We start from the raw sequence: 15,018 nt of genomic DNA, 5'->3' as shown, positions 1-15,018 counted from the left end.
TAGGTGCAGAATAGGGGGCCTGAAGAAGTATACTGCCTATTAGGGAACAGCTCCTCCTCCAAGGTCCACTGAAAGAGGACCACTGGTGGCCTTGTCACAAAAAATTGCCTTTCACGTGGCTGTAGGTGTGCACTCTGCGGCTTTGAATTGTGTGGGTGGATCGAAATTTGTCATTTTAACTTTTCCAGAGAACTTTTATTTGCGATGAACAAACATATAAACAGTCTCCTCGAAGCGAGGGCTAGTAGATCTTCACCGCTCGTTCACTGCAGATTTCTGCATGTCAGCAGCGTGGTTTACATGTTGCTGTATCAGTGTGTAAACCACGCTCATCTGAACAAGGCCTTAGCCATTTTCTAATCTACGACAAACTTTGCATGTTTGGGCTGAAACAGATGACTATCTTTATAAAACGTGACCAAACAAAGCGATTGATTTTAATGGTTTTGTTTTCACTAGTGTGATTCTCCTGCGATATTCCTACATGCGAGAAAAAATAGGCCCTTGTCCTATGTTTCTCACGTGTAGTTTTTCTACGTGTTAGAAAAGATAGATCCTGCCCGATCTTCCTGCTTTTTCTTTTTGCAATGTAAAAAAAACAAAAACTTTTCACTGGTTCAGGCCTCATTCAGATGAGTGTGCTTTTTGCACAGATTGCTTCTATGCTCCTATAAGATCGCATGAACAGGTGAATTCAAGCTCTGTGAAGTAGCTTGCTCACATGATCAGAGGTGCGCGGTGTGTGTTTTGCAGCTCCCATAGGAGTCTATGGAAAACATGCACCAAAGATAGGTCAGGTCTAGAAATGAGTGAGCATGCTCAGATAAGGCAGTTACTCGAGAGAGCATTGCGGGAAGGGGGGGGGGGGGGGAGAGACTCCAGCCTTAGACTTGCAGACTTTGGTGCTTATTTTTCCGTACGATGGAATACTCTGCATATTGCGGAATGTTCCAGTATGTGCGCCAGCACCCTTCTAGTCCAATAACACGTTACAAGGAAAGTTGTCACTAATTATTAGAACTGCTATCTGGGACTGCGCTGCACAGTTTCCTTGTAGAAAGCAATCCAGTCCCACTAATTAAAGTACAACGAGGAGTTTAACACTTCAGGTAAAAGCTTTGTACTGCCATACATTCACTTTAGAATTATTATTATTTCTAATTAAGTGGCTCAGAGAACGAGTTGATTTGGAGCTAAATAATGCAGCAATGGATATCCGTTCCCACTGTAGGCAGGAGAACGTGTGCCGCTTCTAACACAGGCAGAAGGACAAATGAGGTACTTTGATTTCTGGACTATCTCTGCACTGCTCAGGGCTTCACGTCAAATGCAGAGGTCCAGAATCATGGAAAAGCTCTGTGGAATATAACAAATCTTACTAAGTAGAAATAAGTTTTTTTTAGTATCTTCTCTATTCATTCTACACAATGTGATTCATATGAAGCTAGTGAGTTAATGATGTACCCACCAACCTCACGCTCCACCACGGTGACATTATTTAATGTGGCGTGTTAAAGTTTTCTCCCTGGCCTAAAAGTTCCAAAAAGTAGCCCCAGATGCTTCTCCTAGGACCCCTGCAGACGAGCGTAGGTGTAGATAGGGTGATGTGAATGCGCTGTGAAGGGAGCGCTATTGCGGGATATCATGCACATATCAGTGCATTTTACTGTACTTTTCTGCGCTGCCGAGACCGTTCACATTAGGGCAGGACACATCAGCGCTGGGATTTAACAGGCTCTGCAACCTAATTAGTCCCCAGGGTTATCGATTTCCCCACGAAATTACACAGTTCAATGCGCGACTTTGTGTGGATCGGGTGCGCACCCCCATAGACTGCTATGGGGCCTTTGGTGCGCAGAAGAGCACAAAAATAGAGCATCTTACGTATATTTTCAAAATTTGTTCACAAAATTGCGTTATGTGAGGGAACTCAATGAAATCAATGGGTTCTAATCTCTGCGTTTTGCGTGAGCGAACTTTGCGAGCGCAAAAACACCAGTATGAAGAAGCCCTGAGGCCGGCTTCACACATGCCTATGCGTATTTACTCGAACTGCATATTTATGGAGTAAACAATATTTTTTTGCGCACGCGTCAGTGTATTTTACTTTACTTTATGCCTGTAAGGCATTTTCATTTGTGCATGGCAAACAAAGTCGCACGGATTGAAATGCCTAATTAGTTCCAGATATGTTCTCTTTCTGCACAACTACGCAGTGTTTCACGCATCTTCTAGGGTATTCAGTGCATATTTGCGTATCCCTATTGACGCAGGAAAAGAGAACTTTCTGCAGTTTTTTTTGCGTAGCCGAAATATGCAGGAAAAACACGCACATGTGAACGAACCCGTTCAAATCAATAGCTTTTATTCAATGTATTCTCCTGGCTCTATGTCTTCCTCTCTAATGTTCCAAAGTGCCACTGTCAACCCACATATCCATCTCCCTTATTTGCATATTACCCAGAGGAGAGTGCATGGTCATTTGAGTCTCCTCACTCATCGTCTAGGTGCTCTCCCTAAGGAGAAAAGATAGCATTTCTGACCCCCGTCCCAGGCCTGACGGGATTACGTGCCTGTGGTGACCGTAGAAGGCTAACGTGGACCACAGATGTGGAGCTCTGTCATCTGACGGGCCCCACACCAGGTGAGTCCATATATACATTGCCTCTATTCTTTATTTTTTTCCTCCTTGGAGCGCAGACACTATTACATCTATGTACTAAGTTTGGTTCTGCTGCTGTATTTATGTACTGAGCTTGCTTTTGGTGTTGCATGTACTGAGCTTGGTTCTGGTGCTTTATTTGTATTATGATCTTGGTTCTGGGGCTGTATTTATGTTAGAACTTGGTTTTCATGCTGTATTTATGTAATGAGCTTGGCCCTAGTACTGTATTGTTATGAGCTTGGTTTTGGTACAGTATTTAATTACTGAGCTATTCTAGAGTGTGTTGGCAGCCTATCTAGCTGCTTTAGTAGAATGTAGGCAGCCTCTCAGTGCAGTAAATGTTTTTTTCTTCTGATGGGAGGGGGAGCCAGAACCAAAAACGTTCCATTCAGGATGCCTTCTAACCTAAGACTTGCAGTGTGTACAGTATATGGAATTTTTATATCATTATGTCTTAGATTTGCTCATTTTTTATTTGTGCGTTACAACTTGGGATGTTTTGCTATACAGACCATATGAAATACCCGTCACCATATTACATGTCATGTTAATGGACACAAGGATAACCAGGTTCAAATCTTTACATCTAACGCTCTTTTGTCTTCTGTTCCAGACATTTTAGGTATCACCGACCTTTCCAACTGAAAGGAAATGGCTTTGGAGAACAATACCCATCGCAGTTATTCAATTATACCATGCTTCATCTTTGTGGAGGTAAGTGCTATGTTCCGTCTTGGAAAGCGGCAGGGTTGCTATGGTTACGGTTGCAGATCAGTAAACAAGGCACTGTAAAGCCTCATACCCAGTTGATATCTACCAGGGTTTATTGTTATTGCATTGCACGTATCGCTGAAAAATCTCATAGAGCAGCCGGAGAACAAGCCTTACGTTGGCCATAATATAACGCAGCATTTTTCTCAATCTGTATACAGAATATATGAGATCCCTCCTTGCAGAATGCACTCATTATATATGCTGAGGATCATTAAAGTACACAGAAACTATCAATGTTCAATGAGACAAGGAGGATTTGTAGGTCAATGAAAGACTGGAAATCAATAGGAGTTGGTAAAAGCAACCGCACAAATAATTACAAGAACACTTAAATTACACAAATCTGCAGCCTCGTAGATACAATTTATGCCCTGGACGAGGTTTTAAAGCCAATGAAATATAAAACATTACTTTTACGTTAGCAGTGACAATAGATTTCTTTACTCCGGGCTTTCAGCTCAGGAGATTACATGGATCACGAATGAACAAATGCTGACCTGTCACAGTGATTGTCACTTTATCTTGGTGCCAGGAGTGCTGGCATCATTGTCATGTGGGGGTCATGCTATGGCACCAGCTTACAAAGATGTCAGATACCCCAGACATAGTCCAATGACTGATGAGCTGGAGGAGATCAAGGCATTTACAAATAGATTTTATTGCACACGTGTTTTTTAGGTATCACCAAAGTCAGTACATTTTAAATGAAGCAACACCATCCAAACAAAATGTAGTGGTTTTTTTTTTTACGACTCATTTATTAAAGGGATTTTCTCATGAAGACAATCCCTGTCTTTATGCCCCTTTAGGATATATTGATATAACAGCTTGATCCCTAGCTTTATAGCTCGCTGCTCTTTCATCTGAATGGCTGTCATGTAATACTATGTCTGGCTGGAAGCACTTCCCTCAGCCAAATCATCAGCTGCAAACTACCTGCTTCTGATACCTGTAATGTGTTGTTGATTTGTAAAATGTGTATTGACACAAAAACAATTGGTGATGAGTACATATGTTTACATTTATGAATTGTGCGCACCTATGTCTGGCTAGATCTGTCCTACAAGAGTTCAGTCGTGTCTGACTCTTGGATACTCTGTAGGCCAGTCTTCTCCATGCTTCTCTATCTTCTACGGCTGCTTTCAGTTGCCCGATGCCCATTCCCGTGTTCTTCTTGATGGTGTCCAGCCAACGTGTATTTTGTCTTTCCTTTTACCACCGATGGTCCCAAGTAGGTTCTCTTTTTCCAGCAAATTCGCCCTCATCACTTGTTCAAAGTAAGTCAGTCTCTGTCTGGTGATCTTGCCTTCCAGGGACATTTCTGCATTGATACAGTCCAGGACAGCTTTGTTGGTGACCCTAGTTGTCCAGGCAATTCATAAATGCTTTTGCAACACCACAGTTCGAAAGTGTCAATTTTTCTTCTGTCTGCTATCCTCAATGTCCACGTCTCACAGCCATATTTTTCAATTGGGGAGACAATGACTATGATTAACCTTGAATTTAAGGTGACTGAGACATCCTTGCGCTTCCATATTGGGTCCATGCTCACCATGGCCATACGCCGCAGTGCTAATCGAAGCTTTATCTCATCAAGTTGCCACTATGACTGATGAGGGACCCAAGGAATATGAAACTAATAACCACTTCAACCTCCTCATTGTGGACCTTTATGTGAACTTACTTGTTTGCAGTGTTTATGATCTTTGTCTTCTTGATGCTCAGGTGAAGTCTTATCTTCTCACTTTCTTCTCATAGCTTCAGGTTCAGCATCTTCAGGTGCTTCACTGTCTCTGCTACCAGGGTCGTATTGTCTACATATCTTAGATTACTGATCGTTCCTTCACCTATGATCAACCCAATACCCTGATCATTTAAGTTCAGCCATCTCATGATCACTTTAGCATAGGGATTGAAAAGGAGAGATGATGCATCTTTGCTTTGTGCTGTTTTCGATCTTGAACCATTCTGTTTCCCCATACCTGGTTCTCAATTATGACAATACCCTATAAACCTATACGTAGTAATATTGTGGGAATAATGGTGTAGAGTCAACAAGATTCCAATCACAACCTGAAGATTTAATTACTGACCATAGTAGTTTCTCCAAACATCTTACATTTTACAAAATATATCAATATATAGCAATATATAGGGGGGGGGGGGGTTGGCTCACCCAGTCCAGGCAAAAGTCCAAATGACTGTATTTTCTTGAATATTCAGCAATAACATGGAAATCCAGTGGAAACACAGTAGCCACTGGCAGCACATACACTTCGTGCTGTACACATAACATACACTTGCCTGTCTAGGCACTATTTAAACAGTAGTTTCCTCACTCGCTGCTAACCCAGTGGCCTAGTGCCACTACTGATACCCAACAGGGTGTCAGTCTTGGGGCATCCTTCCCCGTCAGACTCATAACTGTACCACAGCCTGGTCTTCCCCAGACATTAGGCTTTCAGCTTCCTCTTAGTCACCCTCTCAAGGAGTAGCTCCAGCTCTCTCTCTGAGCCTGGCTCAGCACAGTTTTCAGCATCAGCTCTGCTCCGGCGTTCTGCAGCAGCCCTACTCCAGCAGTAGCTCTGGCCCAGCTTTCAGCCCGGGAATACAGCTATCCCTGCTGATTAGCACAACTTCCAGTACACAGAAGGCCTGTTTAGAGCCCCCTGCAGGCCATTCTGTGTACTGCCTTGCCACACTACATAATAAAATCTTAACATTTCCAGCTGTCAATTTTGTCTCATCTTCTGAAGCAAGACTTGTAAACTGGGAGATCTGTGATATCTCAAGTCACTGCAGCACCCTAACACTTAATCATCTTCTACATCCTCCAGCCATTTCAAAAGCTCAGCGGAAACTCACAATACTTCCTGTACAGACACATAATTCACATACTTGTAGCTTGATTCTCTTTTACCCATTGGCTAACATTGCTGTAGCTGTCCATAGTACTGAATTAATAGCAGGCTCACTTGTTGCTTGTATGAAGAATATAACAATGTTAATAGTAACACTTAAAGGGGTTGTCCCGCGCCGAAACGGGTTTTTTTTTTTTTCAACCCCCCCCCCGTTCGGCGCGAGACAACCCCGATGCAAGGAAGTAAAGGAAGCTTACCGGAGCGCTTACCTTAATCCCCGCGCTCCGGTGACTTCAATACTTACCGCTGAAGATGGCCGCCGGGATCCTCTGTCTTCGTGGACCGCAGCTCTTCTGTGCGGTCCACTGCCGATTCCAGCCTCCTGATTGGCTGGAATCGGCACGTGACGGGGCGGAGCTACACGGAGCCGCTCTCTGGCACGAGCGGCTCCATAGAAGACTGCTGAAGACCCGGACTGCGCAAGCGCGGCTAATTTGGCCATCGGAGGCCAAAAATTAGTCGGCACCATGGAGACGAGGACGCTAGCAACGGAGCAGGTAAGTAAAAAACTTTTTATAACTTCTGTATGGCTCATAATTAATGCACAATGTACATTACAAAGTGCATTAATATGGCCATACAGAAGTGTATAGACCCACTTGCTGCCTCGGGACAACCCCTTTAAGTCTTATAAAAGCTAATACTTGCCTTTTAACTTTGTGATTACCTTGTAAATCGAATAATAATTCTGTTTTGACAGTACGGCAATTTATTATTAAATTATAATAGCGGAATTTAAGACTACAATAGCCACAGAAAGCTAACGTTACTGGGAATGAAACATTAGACAGATTTCTGCAAGAAATGCAGTAAATTATATATTTGCTCCATTATTGCCGTCAGGTAGCCAAAGGTATTAGATAATAATTACTGGCTGAAAGTATTTATTTGTCAAATTCAATGTTTTCCTTATGCTGCATACCGGGACTGCCATAAGTAGTATCTGAACTCAATACAGACAATTGGTCAAGGATATTTCTTTCTATATCTCTTATCCTTGGACTTGTGTACTTTTGGTGGTCATCTTATGTGATACTATAATCCTTAACTGGTTGACATACGTTAGATAAAATTAAAATTTTGTCTGCGTACCTAGTGCAACCTACCACCTATGAGATTACAATATGTTGGCTGATATTGTCTGCAGCTCTTCTACAGTAAGGCTGCAGATAGTGTTTGTGATGTTTTCCTTGAGTTCATCCAAGGTATGCAGGTTATGGGCATACATTTTCTGCTTTAAATTTCCCCACAGATAAAAATCACATATAATCATAACTAGAGATGAGCGAGCATGCTCGTTTAAGGCTGATGCTCGAGCGAGCATCGGTCTTTTTGAGTAACTGATTAATCGTCTGAGCACCATGCGGGGGGGGGGGGGGGGGATAGAGAGAGATAGAGAGATCTCTCTTACTTCCCCTGCCCCCCCCCCGCTTCCTCCGCCTCCCCCCCACGCATGGTGCTCGGACGAGTAATCAGTTACTCGAAAAGACCGATGCTCGCTCGAGCATCAGCCTTAAACGAGCATGCTCGCTCATCTCTCATCGTAACCCCTTGCTCAGAGTTCACTCTTCTGTAAACAGTTCATGAACTCTTGAGTCACATAAGGTGTGGCATGTTGCCCCATCTTGTTGGAAAAAGCAGTTCATTCTTTCTTCTGGTGCTATTTGGTCATAAGACTGTTCAAACATGTCCAAATAAACCATAGTATTCATTGGTTCAAAGAAAATCGGGGCCACTATTCATGTTCCCGACACTGAACCCCAAAGCTCAATTTTCTGGTTGTGCAGTGATGTTTCAGGAGTCACGTAGGGATTTTCAGTAAACCACTACTTTATATTCTGTGAAGTCATGGGACCTGATACATGAAACCACACTTCATCCATCATAAAGTAAAGCAATGGGTCCAAAAGTCCCCCAGCAATCATAGTCTGAATCAGCCAGCAATGCATCTTCCCATTTAAACAGGCTGCACAAGTGCGAATGAGTTAGCAGTGATGTCACTTGTTCCTTTGCTCGTTCAAGTGAGAATCGGCTTGTCTAAAAGGAGCTTGAGTTAACCCTTTAATAGAATTGGTCTAGTTTGGAAACTGCAAGTCCTGTTCTGCAGAAAATTTAGGAAGTGTTTACACAGTGTTTCTCATTGTGCCATGGGATTCTGTCTGGAGGTTTCATCACGGCTGCTGGAAGAACTAACAACCAGAGATATTCGCTGGCATTAGGGACACCACTTTGGGGTGCTTTTGACATGGTTTCTGTTCATCTTTGTTATGAGTATAGAATAACGTAGTCAACTATGCTATTCTGTACACCAAATAAAATGGAAATGAACTGAACCTTTTGTCAGACAGACACCAAAGTGATGGGGTTTTACTAATGACAGTGAATGGTTCCATTTGGCAGCTCTGTCACAATGTTGATTTCAGCAACTGTAACGGAATCTCCAGATGGAATCACATGGTGTTTTTCAATGGTACGGAAAAACGTCTAATTGGAGTATAATGGGAGTATAATGGGATAAAAGTCTATTCTGGCATCCTTGGATGGGGTCTTGTTTCTACAGTGTACAAATTGCAGCAAAAATGACATGACAACTTTATTTAATGGCTTAGTAGGATTACTATGATATTAAATTTATATACTTTTTTTCTGGTACTACTCGACGCCATTTGTGTCATCCATAACTTTTTTATTTTTTGTTTTCTGTAGGACATCCTGTATTTTCCATGGGTACCATTTACTAGTACATATGACTTTTTGATAGCTTTTAATTACATTTTTTCTGATGTTTTTTTTATTTCTGACGACACTCACCATGCAGGATCAATAATGAGTTACTTTGTTAGATTGGACTCCTATGAATGCAGCGATACCAAATATGTTTTTGTTTCTTTTCATTTAGATTTTTTATTATAAATTTGGGGAAAGATTTTTTATTAAACTTTTACTCCTTTTTTTGGTCCCCAAGTGGGACTAGAACTTGCAATGGTTTGATCGCTCCTACAGTATCACAGCACAGTTCAACAGGCAATCTGTAGGGGCAGCCCTGGGGACATTCAGAAGGCCTTCAGCTATCATGCCAACCAAATGGCACCTCACTATGTCATTGCAATGGGCTGTTCGAGACCCCCAATCTCCAGCATTTAAATGCCGCTGTCAGAATGTGTAGGGTTTTAACTGTTGCGGGCGGGTATCAGCTGTAAGAGACAATCGGCACCCGTATTGTATAGAGCAGAATCGGCTACCGATTCTCTTCCATACAAACACTGAACCTCCATGATGTAACTGTACGTCATGGAGCGTTAGGGAGTTAAAGATTTTCAAATGACTCTTAAAGACTGTGATTTTGCGGCGATTCTCTGTAGTAGAGCGATCCAATGTGTAGCTCTAGCCTAAACGTGCCAAGCGAACGGGCCCGATTGTAGAAACTAAACCGCAAACAATGATGCACCAGGACATTTGCATATTATATAGCGGTGTCATTTAGAATGACCTAGACTCTGATTTACGAATCTAATTACAGTCGGGTCCCATCATCTATTACATTTATAGCCTCAGCTATTAGTTCCTAATGCCCATGTGCTGTCGATGCCGCTTATCCTGCTTGATGGGAGCGCTCTTCGAATTATTCAAGTAAAACAAAGGCGAGACTCTTCGCATTCCATCTTCAAAATGCCTCCCGACTTTAGGATATATCATCCTCAACTCGGCTCCTTCCTACTGAATCCCATCTAATTACTGATTTGTTGCACAAGATCTACATTCCCAGACAGACTGGGGAAATCAGATCTGTAGGCGCCGCGCTGAGTGCAGGAACCTACCGACACCCACACAAACTTAATTAAAAATACCAATAATTGTTCTGACACTTTCAAGCCAATTACATTTATGAATATTACTGTCTAGGACTTACTACCTGGAGGCATTAATATCCGCGATCGAGAGGCTGACAAAGCTTTGTATCCGCATAAATTAGATTTTTTTTTTTTGTAAAACTGTAAAATTTACAGACAATTTCTAACTCTTCAGGGGGCCCCGCAGCCCCCCATGCGGATGCATCATTATTCTCTGCTGGCAGCAAAGATTTTATTTAAAACATCTTAACATTTAGGGCTCCTTCAGACAGAGAGCAGAACGCGTCGAGTTCATTGCGTTCGTTCTCATAAGCGCAAAAAAATAAGACCTGTTTTACTTTGCCGTGCTTTGCGTGGCAAAACTGCCATAGAAGTCTATGGCAGGGGTGAAAAGCACATGAGGAAGGGTGTGCCACTGCGCAAAATGCAGGAAAAGAGAGCTGGAGATCATTTAGGATTTAATAGCCAATCAATTCCACGAAAAGGGAGTGTGACGCACGTGTGTGAACTGTTCCTGCAAAAAGTACAGACGCGCGCACAACAACCTGATTATCAGTCTCTTAAAATACAATTCATGCGCAAATACGTGCGGTGAGCTTATTTGAGCTGATGCTCATCTAAAACCACATTAGGCCTTGTTCACATGAGCGTGTGTTCACACATACATAGGTGCACACAAAACTGCACACCCACGTACGTGCAAAAACATGGGTGCACCATTGCACCACCGCTGCTGCCAGTGGCCCCATTGGAAGCAATGGACTTCCGGCAACCCCTGCAGTGATTTTCGGGGAAGGGCTTTAAATATAAGCCCTTCCCTTAAAATCATCCTAGGCTTGTGCAAAAATTAAAAAAATATATACTCACCTCTCCGATGCTGTCGTGGCTCAGGCGCATCTAGTCGCTTGATCTCCCGGCAGTGCAGTGAAGTTCTGCTCAAAGGGCTGTATCTAAATGAGCTGAGCGCTTAGCCAATCACAGGCAGCGCTCAGCCATTCATTGAAATAAGTCTAAGGCATTATTCAGACAAACATATATACGCAACTATTTAGCTGTGTCCAAAAATCGGGCAAATATCGTGACCAACTGAAGCATTGGATTCCAACGTACTAATTCAGATGAGCGATTTTTAGTCACGCAAAAAAATCACATGTCAAAAATAGAACAACGGCAGCCATTTTCGGCTGTAGATTTTATATGCTGCGCCCAAAGATCGTTCTTGCCCTATCTTTGGCCAAGATACGCTGGAAGCTCCCATAGACTTCTATAGGAGCTTAAAAAAAGGGAGCGGGAGGGAGTTTAGGTGCGTCCAACACTGGGCAAAAAAAGTCAGCTGGTTCTATTTAAGCATTAGCAAACAATCCGAGGATTTCTGCCCACAGAGGAAATTCAACGCTGCAGCATATTTTTTTGCCCATACGCCGCAGCTGCCCATGTGAGCTTCAGAAAATACGTGGCTAAAGATCGGGATTTGATCATGTCTATTCTTCATTCATTCGAGTTTTCAGCGCGTACGGCTAAACATAAAAATGCATAGGTTGTGTGAATAAGGCCTTACAGTGAGAGAAACCTTTTTTGAGGGGAGTAATTTATAAAACTCTGCCCATAGAGCTAGACCAAGGCCCCCTTCACACGAGCGGACGTGTATTTGCATCGCCAAAGCACTGTGTATTTGCAAACGCATTTTTTTGCATGTATTTGCATCAGCGTATTTTACTGTACTTTTTGCGCCCACAAGACTCGTTCATTTGCGTCCAGAAAAAACATACGCCCCGATTGAAATAGCTATTTAGTCTAATGAGTTTCAGTTGTGGTGTTTTTCCTGCACAGTTACACAGTGTTTTACACATTTACTAGCGTATTACGCACAAGTTTGCACATCCATATTGATTTTGGTGCACAAATATGCAAAAAAAAGAGAGCATGCTGTGCTTGTTGTTGCGTGACCGAAACGCGCAGGAAAAGTACACGCATCTGAACAAATTGATTGAAATCAAATCGAAAACTAATGAAAACGGCAGTTAAAATATGTTTTATAGTCGATTTTGTACACTGTTTACTTGAACTTCACAAGAAGTTAAAAAACAAACAAACAATCAATCAAAAGAGCCCCTTGTGGTGCAAAGTGTTAAGGCAGCAAAAATGCAGTCTTAAGCCTTCGCTCACAACCTGAAGGTTGCGGGTTCAATCCCCATGTGGTTCAGGTAGCTGGCTCAAGGTTGACTCAGCAACAAAAAGGCCTTTCATCCTTCTGAGGTCAGTAAAACAAGTACCCAGCTTGGTGGGGGGTAATTACCTGAAAGAGCTGCGGAATAACTTGGCACTATTCAAGATTAATTCAAATAAAACTGCAGTGTTTTAAGATACTACACCTGTTATTGGTATCTAAAGCCAAGCAATGTAAAACCTTGGTAAACTGCAGTTTATGGAATCTAATAACATCATATAATGATATCAGATACACGTTTCTATTCTCCATCTGCATTTTTTAATCAGATCAGAGAATTACACTCCAGTCAACATGAACCTTCATATAACTAATAGACGGTAACCACTTCCCAACCACAGACTGTAGATGATTGTCTCGCTAGATGGCCAAATTCCAGCGATGCTGTATTATACTGATGCCGAAAGAGCAAAATGAATGAAAACTGTTTTTAAATACCCCAAACCTCTAAAGCAGTGCTTCCCAACAAGGTTTCCCAGAATCCCTTGAGCTGTAATCAGGGGTTCCCCAAGACTTAGCAACAAAAAGACCTGTCAATTTAACAATAGGGAAGGCAAAACGATTTCAGTCTGATCTAAAGTTCTTTGCAGTAGTTTTTGGCATAAATTATGTTTAAATCTATGGCCACGCCCCCTCACGACAAACTTGAGACACTTTTTTTTTTAATGGAAAAATAACTTCTCTATTTTTCTATCTAAAAGAAACGGAAACGTAATGAAACAGAAGCAAAAGGAAGCCTCTGCGTTTGCCTACCAATTTTTTTGAAACCCCATTAATTTCCACTGATCCTTTTTTTTAGTTTTATTTTAGAACAGACCGACAGAAACTTTGAACGGAGCCCCAACGCAGCTGTGAAAGCATCCTAAGGGCTCCTTTACATGAGCGTTTTATTGTGGTTATTTTGCCACATTAAAACGCCGGCCAAAAATTGCGACCATCAGAAGCATTGGATTCCAATGCACTTGTTCAGATGAGTGATTTTTTTTTTTCGTGCGTTAAATTGTCCGTCCGGAAAATATAGTGTACCCGGTGCGCATTCTGTCCAGCCGCTTTTAAGCTGACCAGAAAAGATAGGTCTGGACTTATTTTTTCCCAGAATACACCAACCAGTCCCATAGACTCCTATGGGAGCCTATGAGAGCTGCTAGAAAAGAGAGTTGGGAGGGAGTTTAGCAGCGGCTCTGCCAAGCTCCCTCTTCGCCCCTTGCCAGCTGCCAACAAAGGGAAGGGGCAGGACAGGGTGGGAGATTAATATTCCAGCTCCTACTCCACCCTCCCCTTGCCAGCAGCCAGCGAGGGGCAGAGAGGGGGTGGGAGATTAACACACTTGCTCCCCCCCCCCCCCGTACTGCCCCCTCCCTTTGCCGGAAGACAGCAAGGAGCAAGGAGCAAGGAGGTGGAGGGTAGGGCAAGGGAGTTTAGCAGAGCTAAACTCTTTCCCCCCCTATGGGACTCAGCAGCAGCACCAGCCTCTGTGTGTCATATAGCCGCCAGGCTACCACAGAGGCTGGTGCTGCTGCTGTTTTTTATTTTCGTTCTGCATTGTCTTGGGGGGGATTACTGGGCTATTTGAACTTGCTAGACCTGGTTATAGGATCAACTACCTCCTCATCTAGGTGGTACTCTCTACATTTTGGGAGTCTACCACACCAATTTTTCAATTTGATTATTGGTACCTGTTTGTTTTGGTTCCTGATGAAACTACGTGATATGTAGTGGAAACGCGTAGAACCTCTGTACTTTGGAAATTTAGTACCTAATCAAATTTGGTTGGGTCTTTTTCAATTTCCCTTCTTGTTGCCTAGAAACATAGGGACTTACGTGGCATTGACCAGGTTATATCCATCATCCTTTTTCTCTTGGTACATACATCCTGATTTGGGACATTCATGTTCTCTATGCGTTGATGTGTGTCCAAGATAGGTGTTTTATCAGACAGTGACCTCTATAAGATATAACCGTGCACCGTTCATTTAAGCACAATCCGTCTTCTTGAACAGCACGCTAGCTGATTGAACTATTTACAAGTCAGGAACTTGATTTTTCAAAATTGACCCTTGAAGTATCCCCAGCCAATAACTACCTTTTAGGTACTGGGTAATAGGATTCACTTATCCGCTAAGGGAGTTTTTTTTACCTAAAAACGTCTCCCCAGATACCTGACTTTGGCTTACAGTTTTTCGGGAGATAACGCCGGTCATGTTATACTAATTTTTGTTGTCTGTATCTGTGTCTGTTTTAGGATTCACAAAAAATCCTTTTTATATACATTTTTATTAATAAAAGCTAAGTTTTAAGAAGGACACTCTAAACCCTTTCTGTGACAACGATTCTTTTATTTAGTCTAACCAATAACCTGTAAAAACACAGTTCATCATTACTGGCTGATGATCCGCAGTACTTACTCCACGTGGAAACATACCCTTTATGTTACATAAACCTACCCTTATAGTGTTCAGTCAGCACATGGTGTGTAACAGTGATCACAAAATAGTAGCACAATCACTTTTGTTATTCTTTTTATTAAGCAGGGTTAATGGCGAGCCGACTGGATTAATTGTATCCGCAGATTTCCAAAAA

General features: G+C 42.4%; 1 protein-coding gene across 1 annotated transcript in view; it reads left to right on the top strand.

The window, feature by feature from the left end:
- PLPPR1 (phospholipid phosphatase related 1) overlaps positions 1-15,018 on the top strand; it is a 220,534-nt gene that overhangs the window by 124,099 nt on the left and 81,417 nt on the right. The window contains exon 2 of the mRNA XM_066602016.1: positions 3,279-3,379. Within this exon, the coding sequence (XP_066458113.1) occupies positions 3,317-3,379 (63 nt within the window). The 5' untranslated portion in view covers positions 3,279-3,316. The remainder of the gene's footprint in view (positions 1-3,278; positions 3,380-15,018) is intronic.

Source organism: Eleutherodactylus coqui, chromosome 5 (assembly GCF_035609145.1).
Source record: "Eleutherodactylus coqui strain aEleCoq1 chromosome 5, aEleCoq1.hap1, whole genome shotgun sequence".
Classification (NCBI taxonomy): domain Eukaryota; kingdom Metazoa; phylum Chordata; class Amphibia; order Anura; family Eleutherodactylidae; genus Eleutherodactylus; species Eleutherodactylus coqui.
This window is presented reverse-complemented; position numbering and strand designations above follow the sequence as displayed.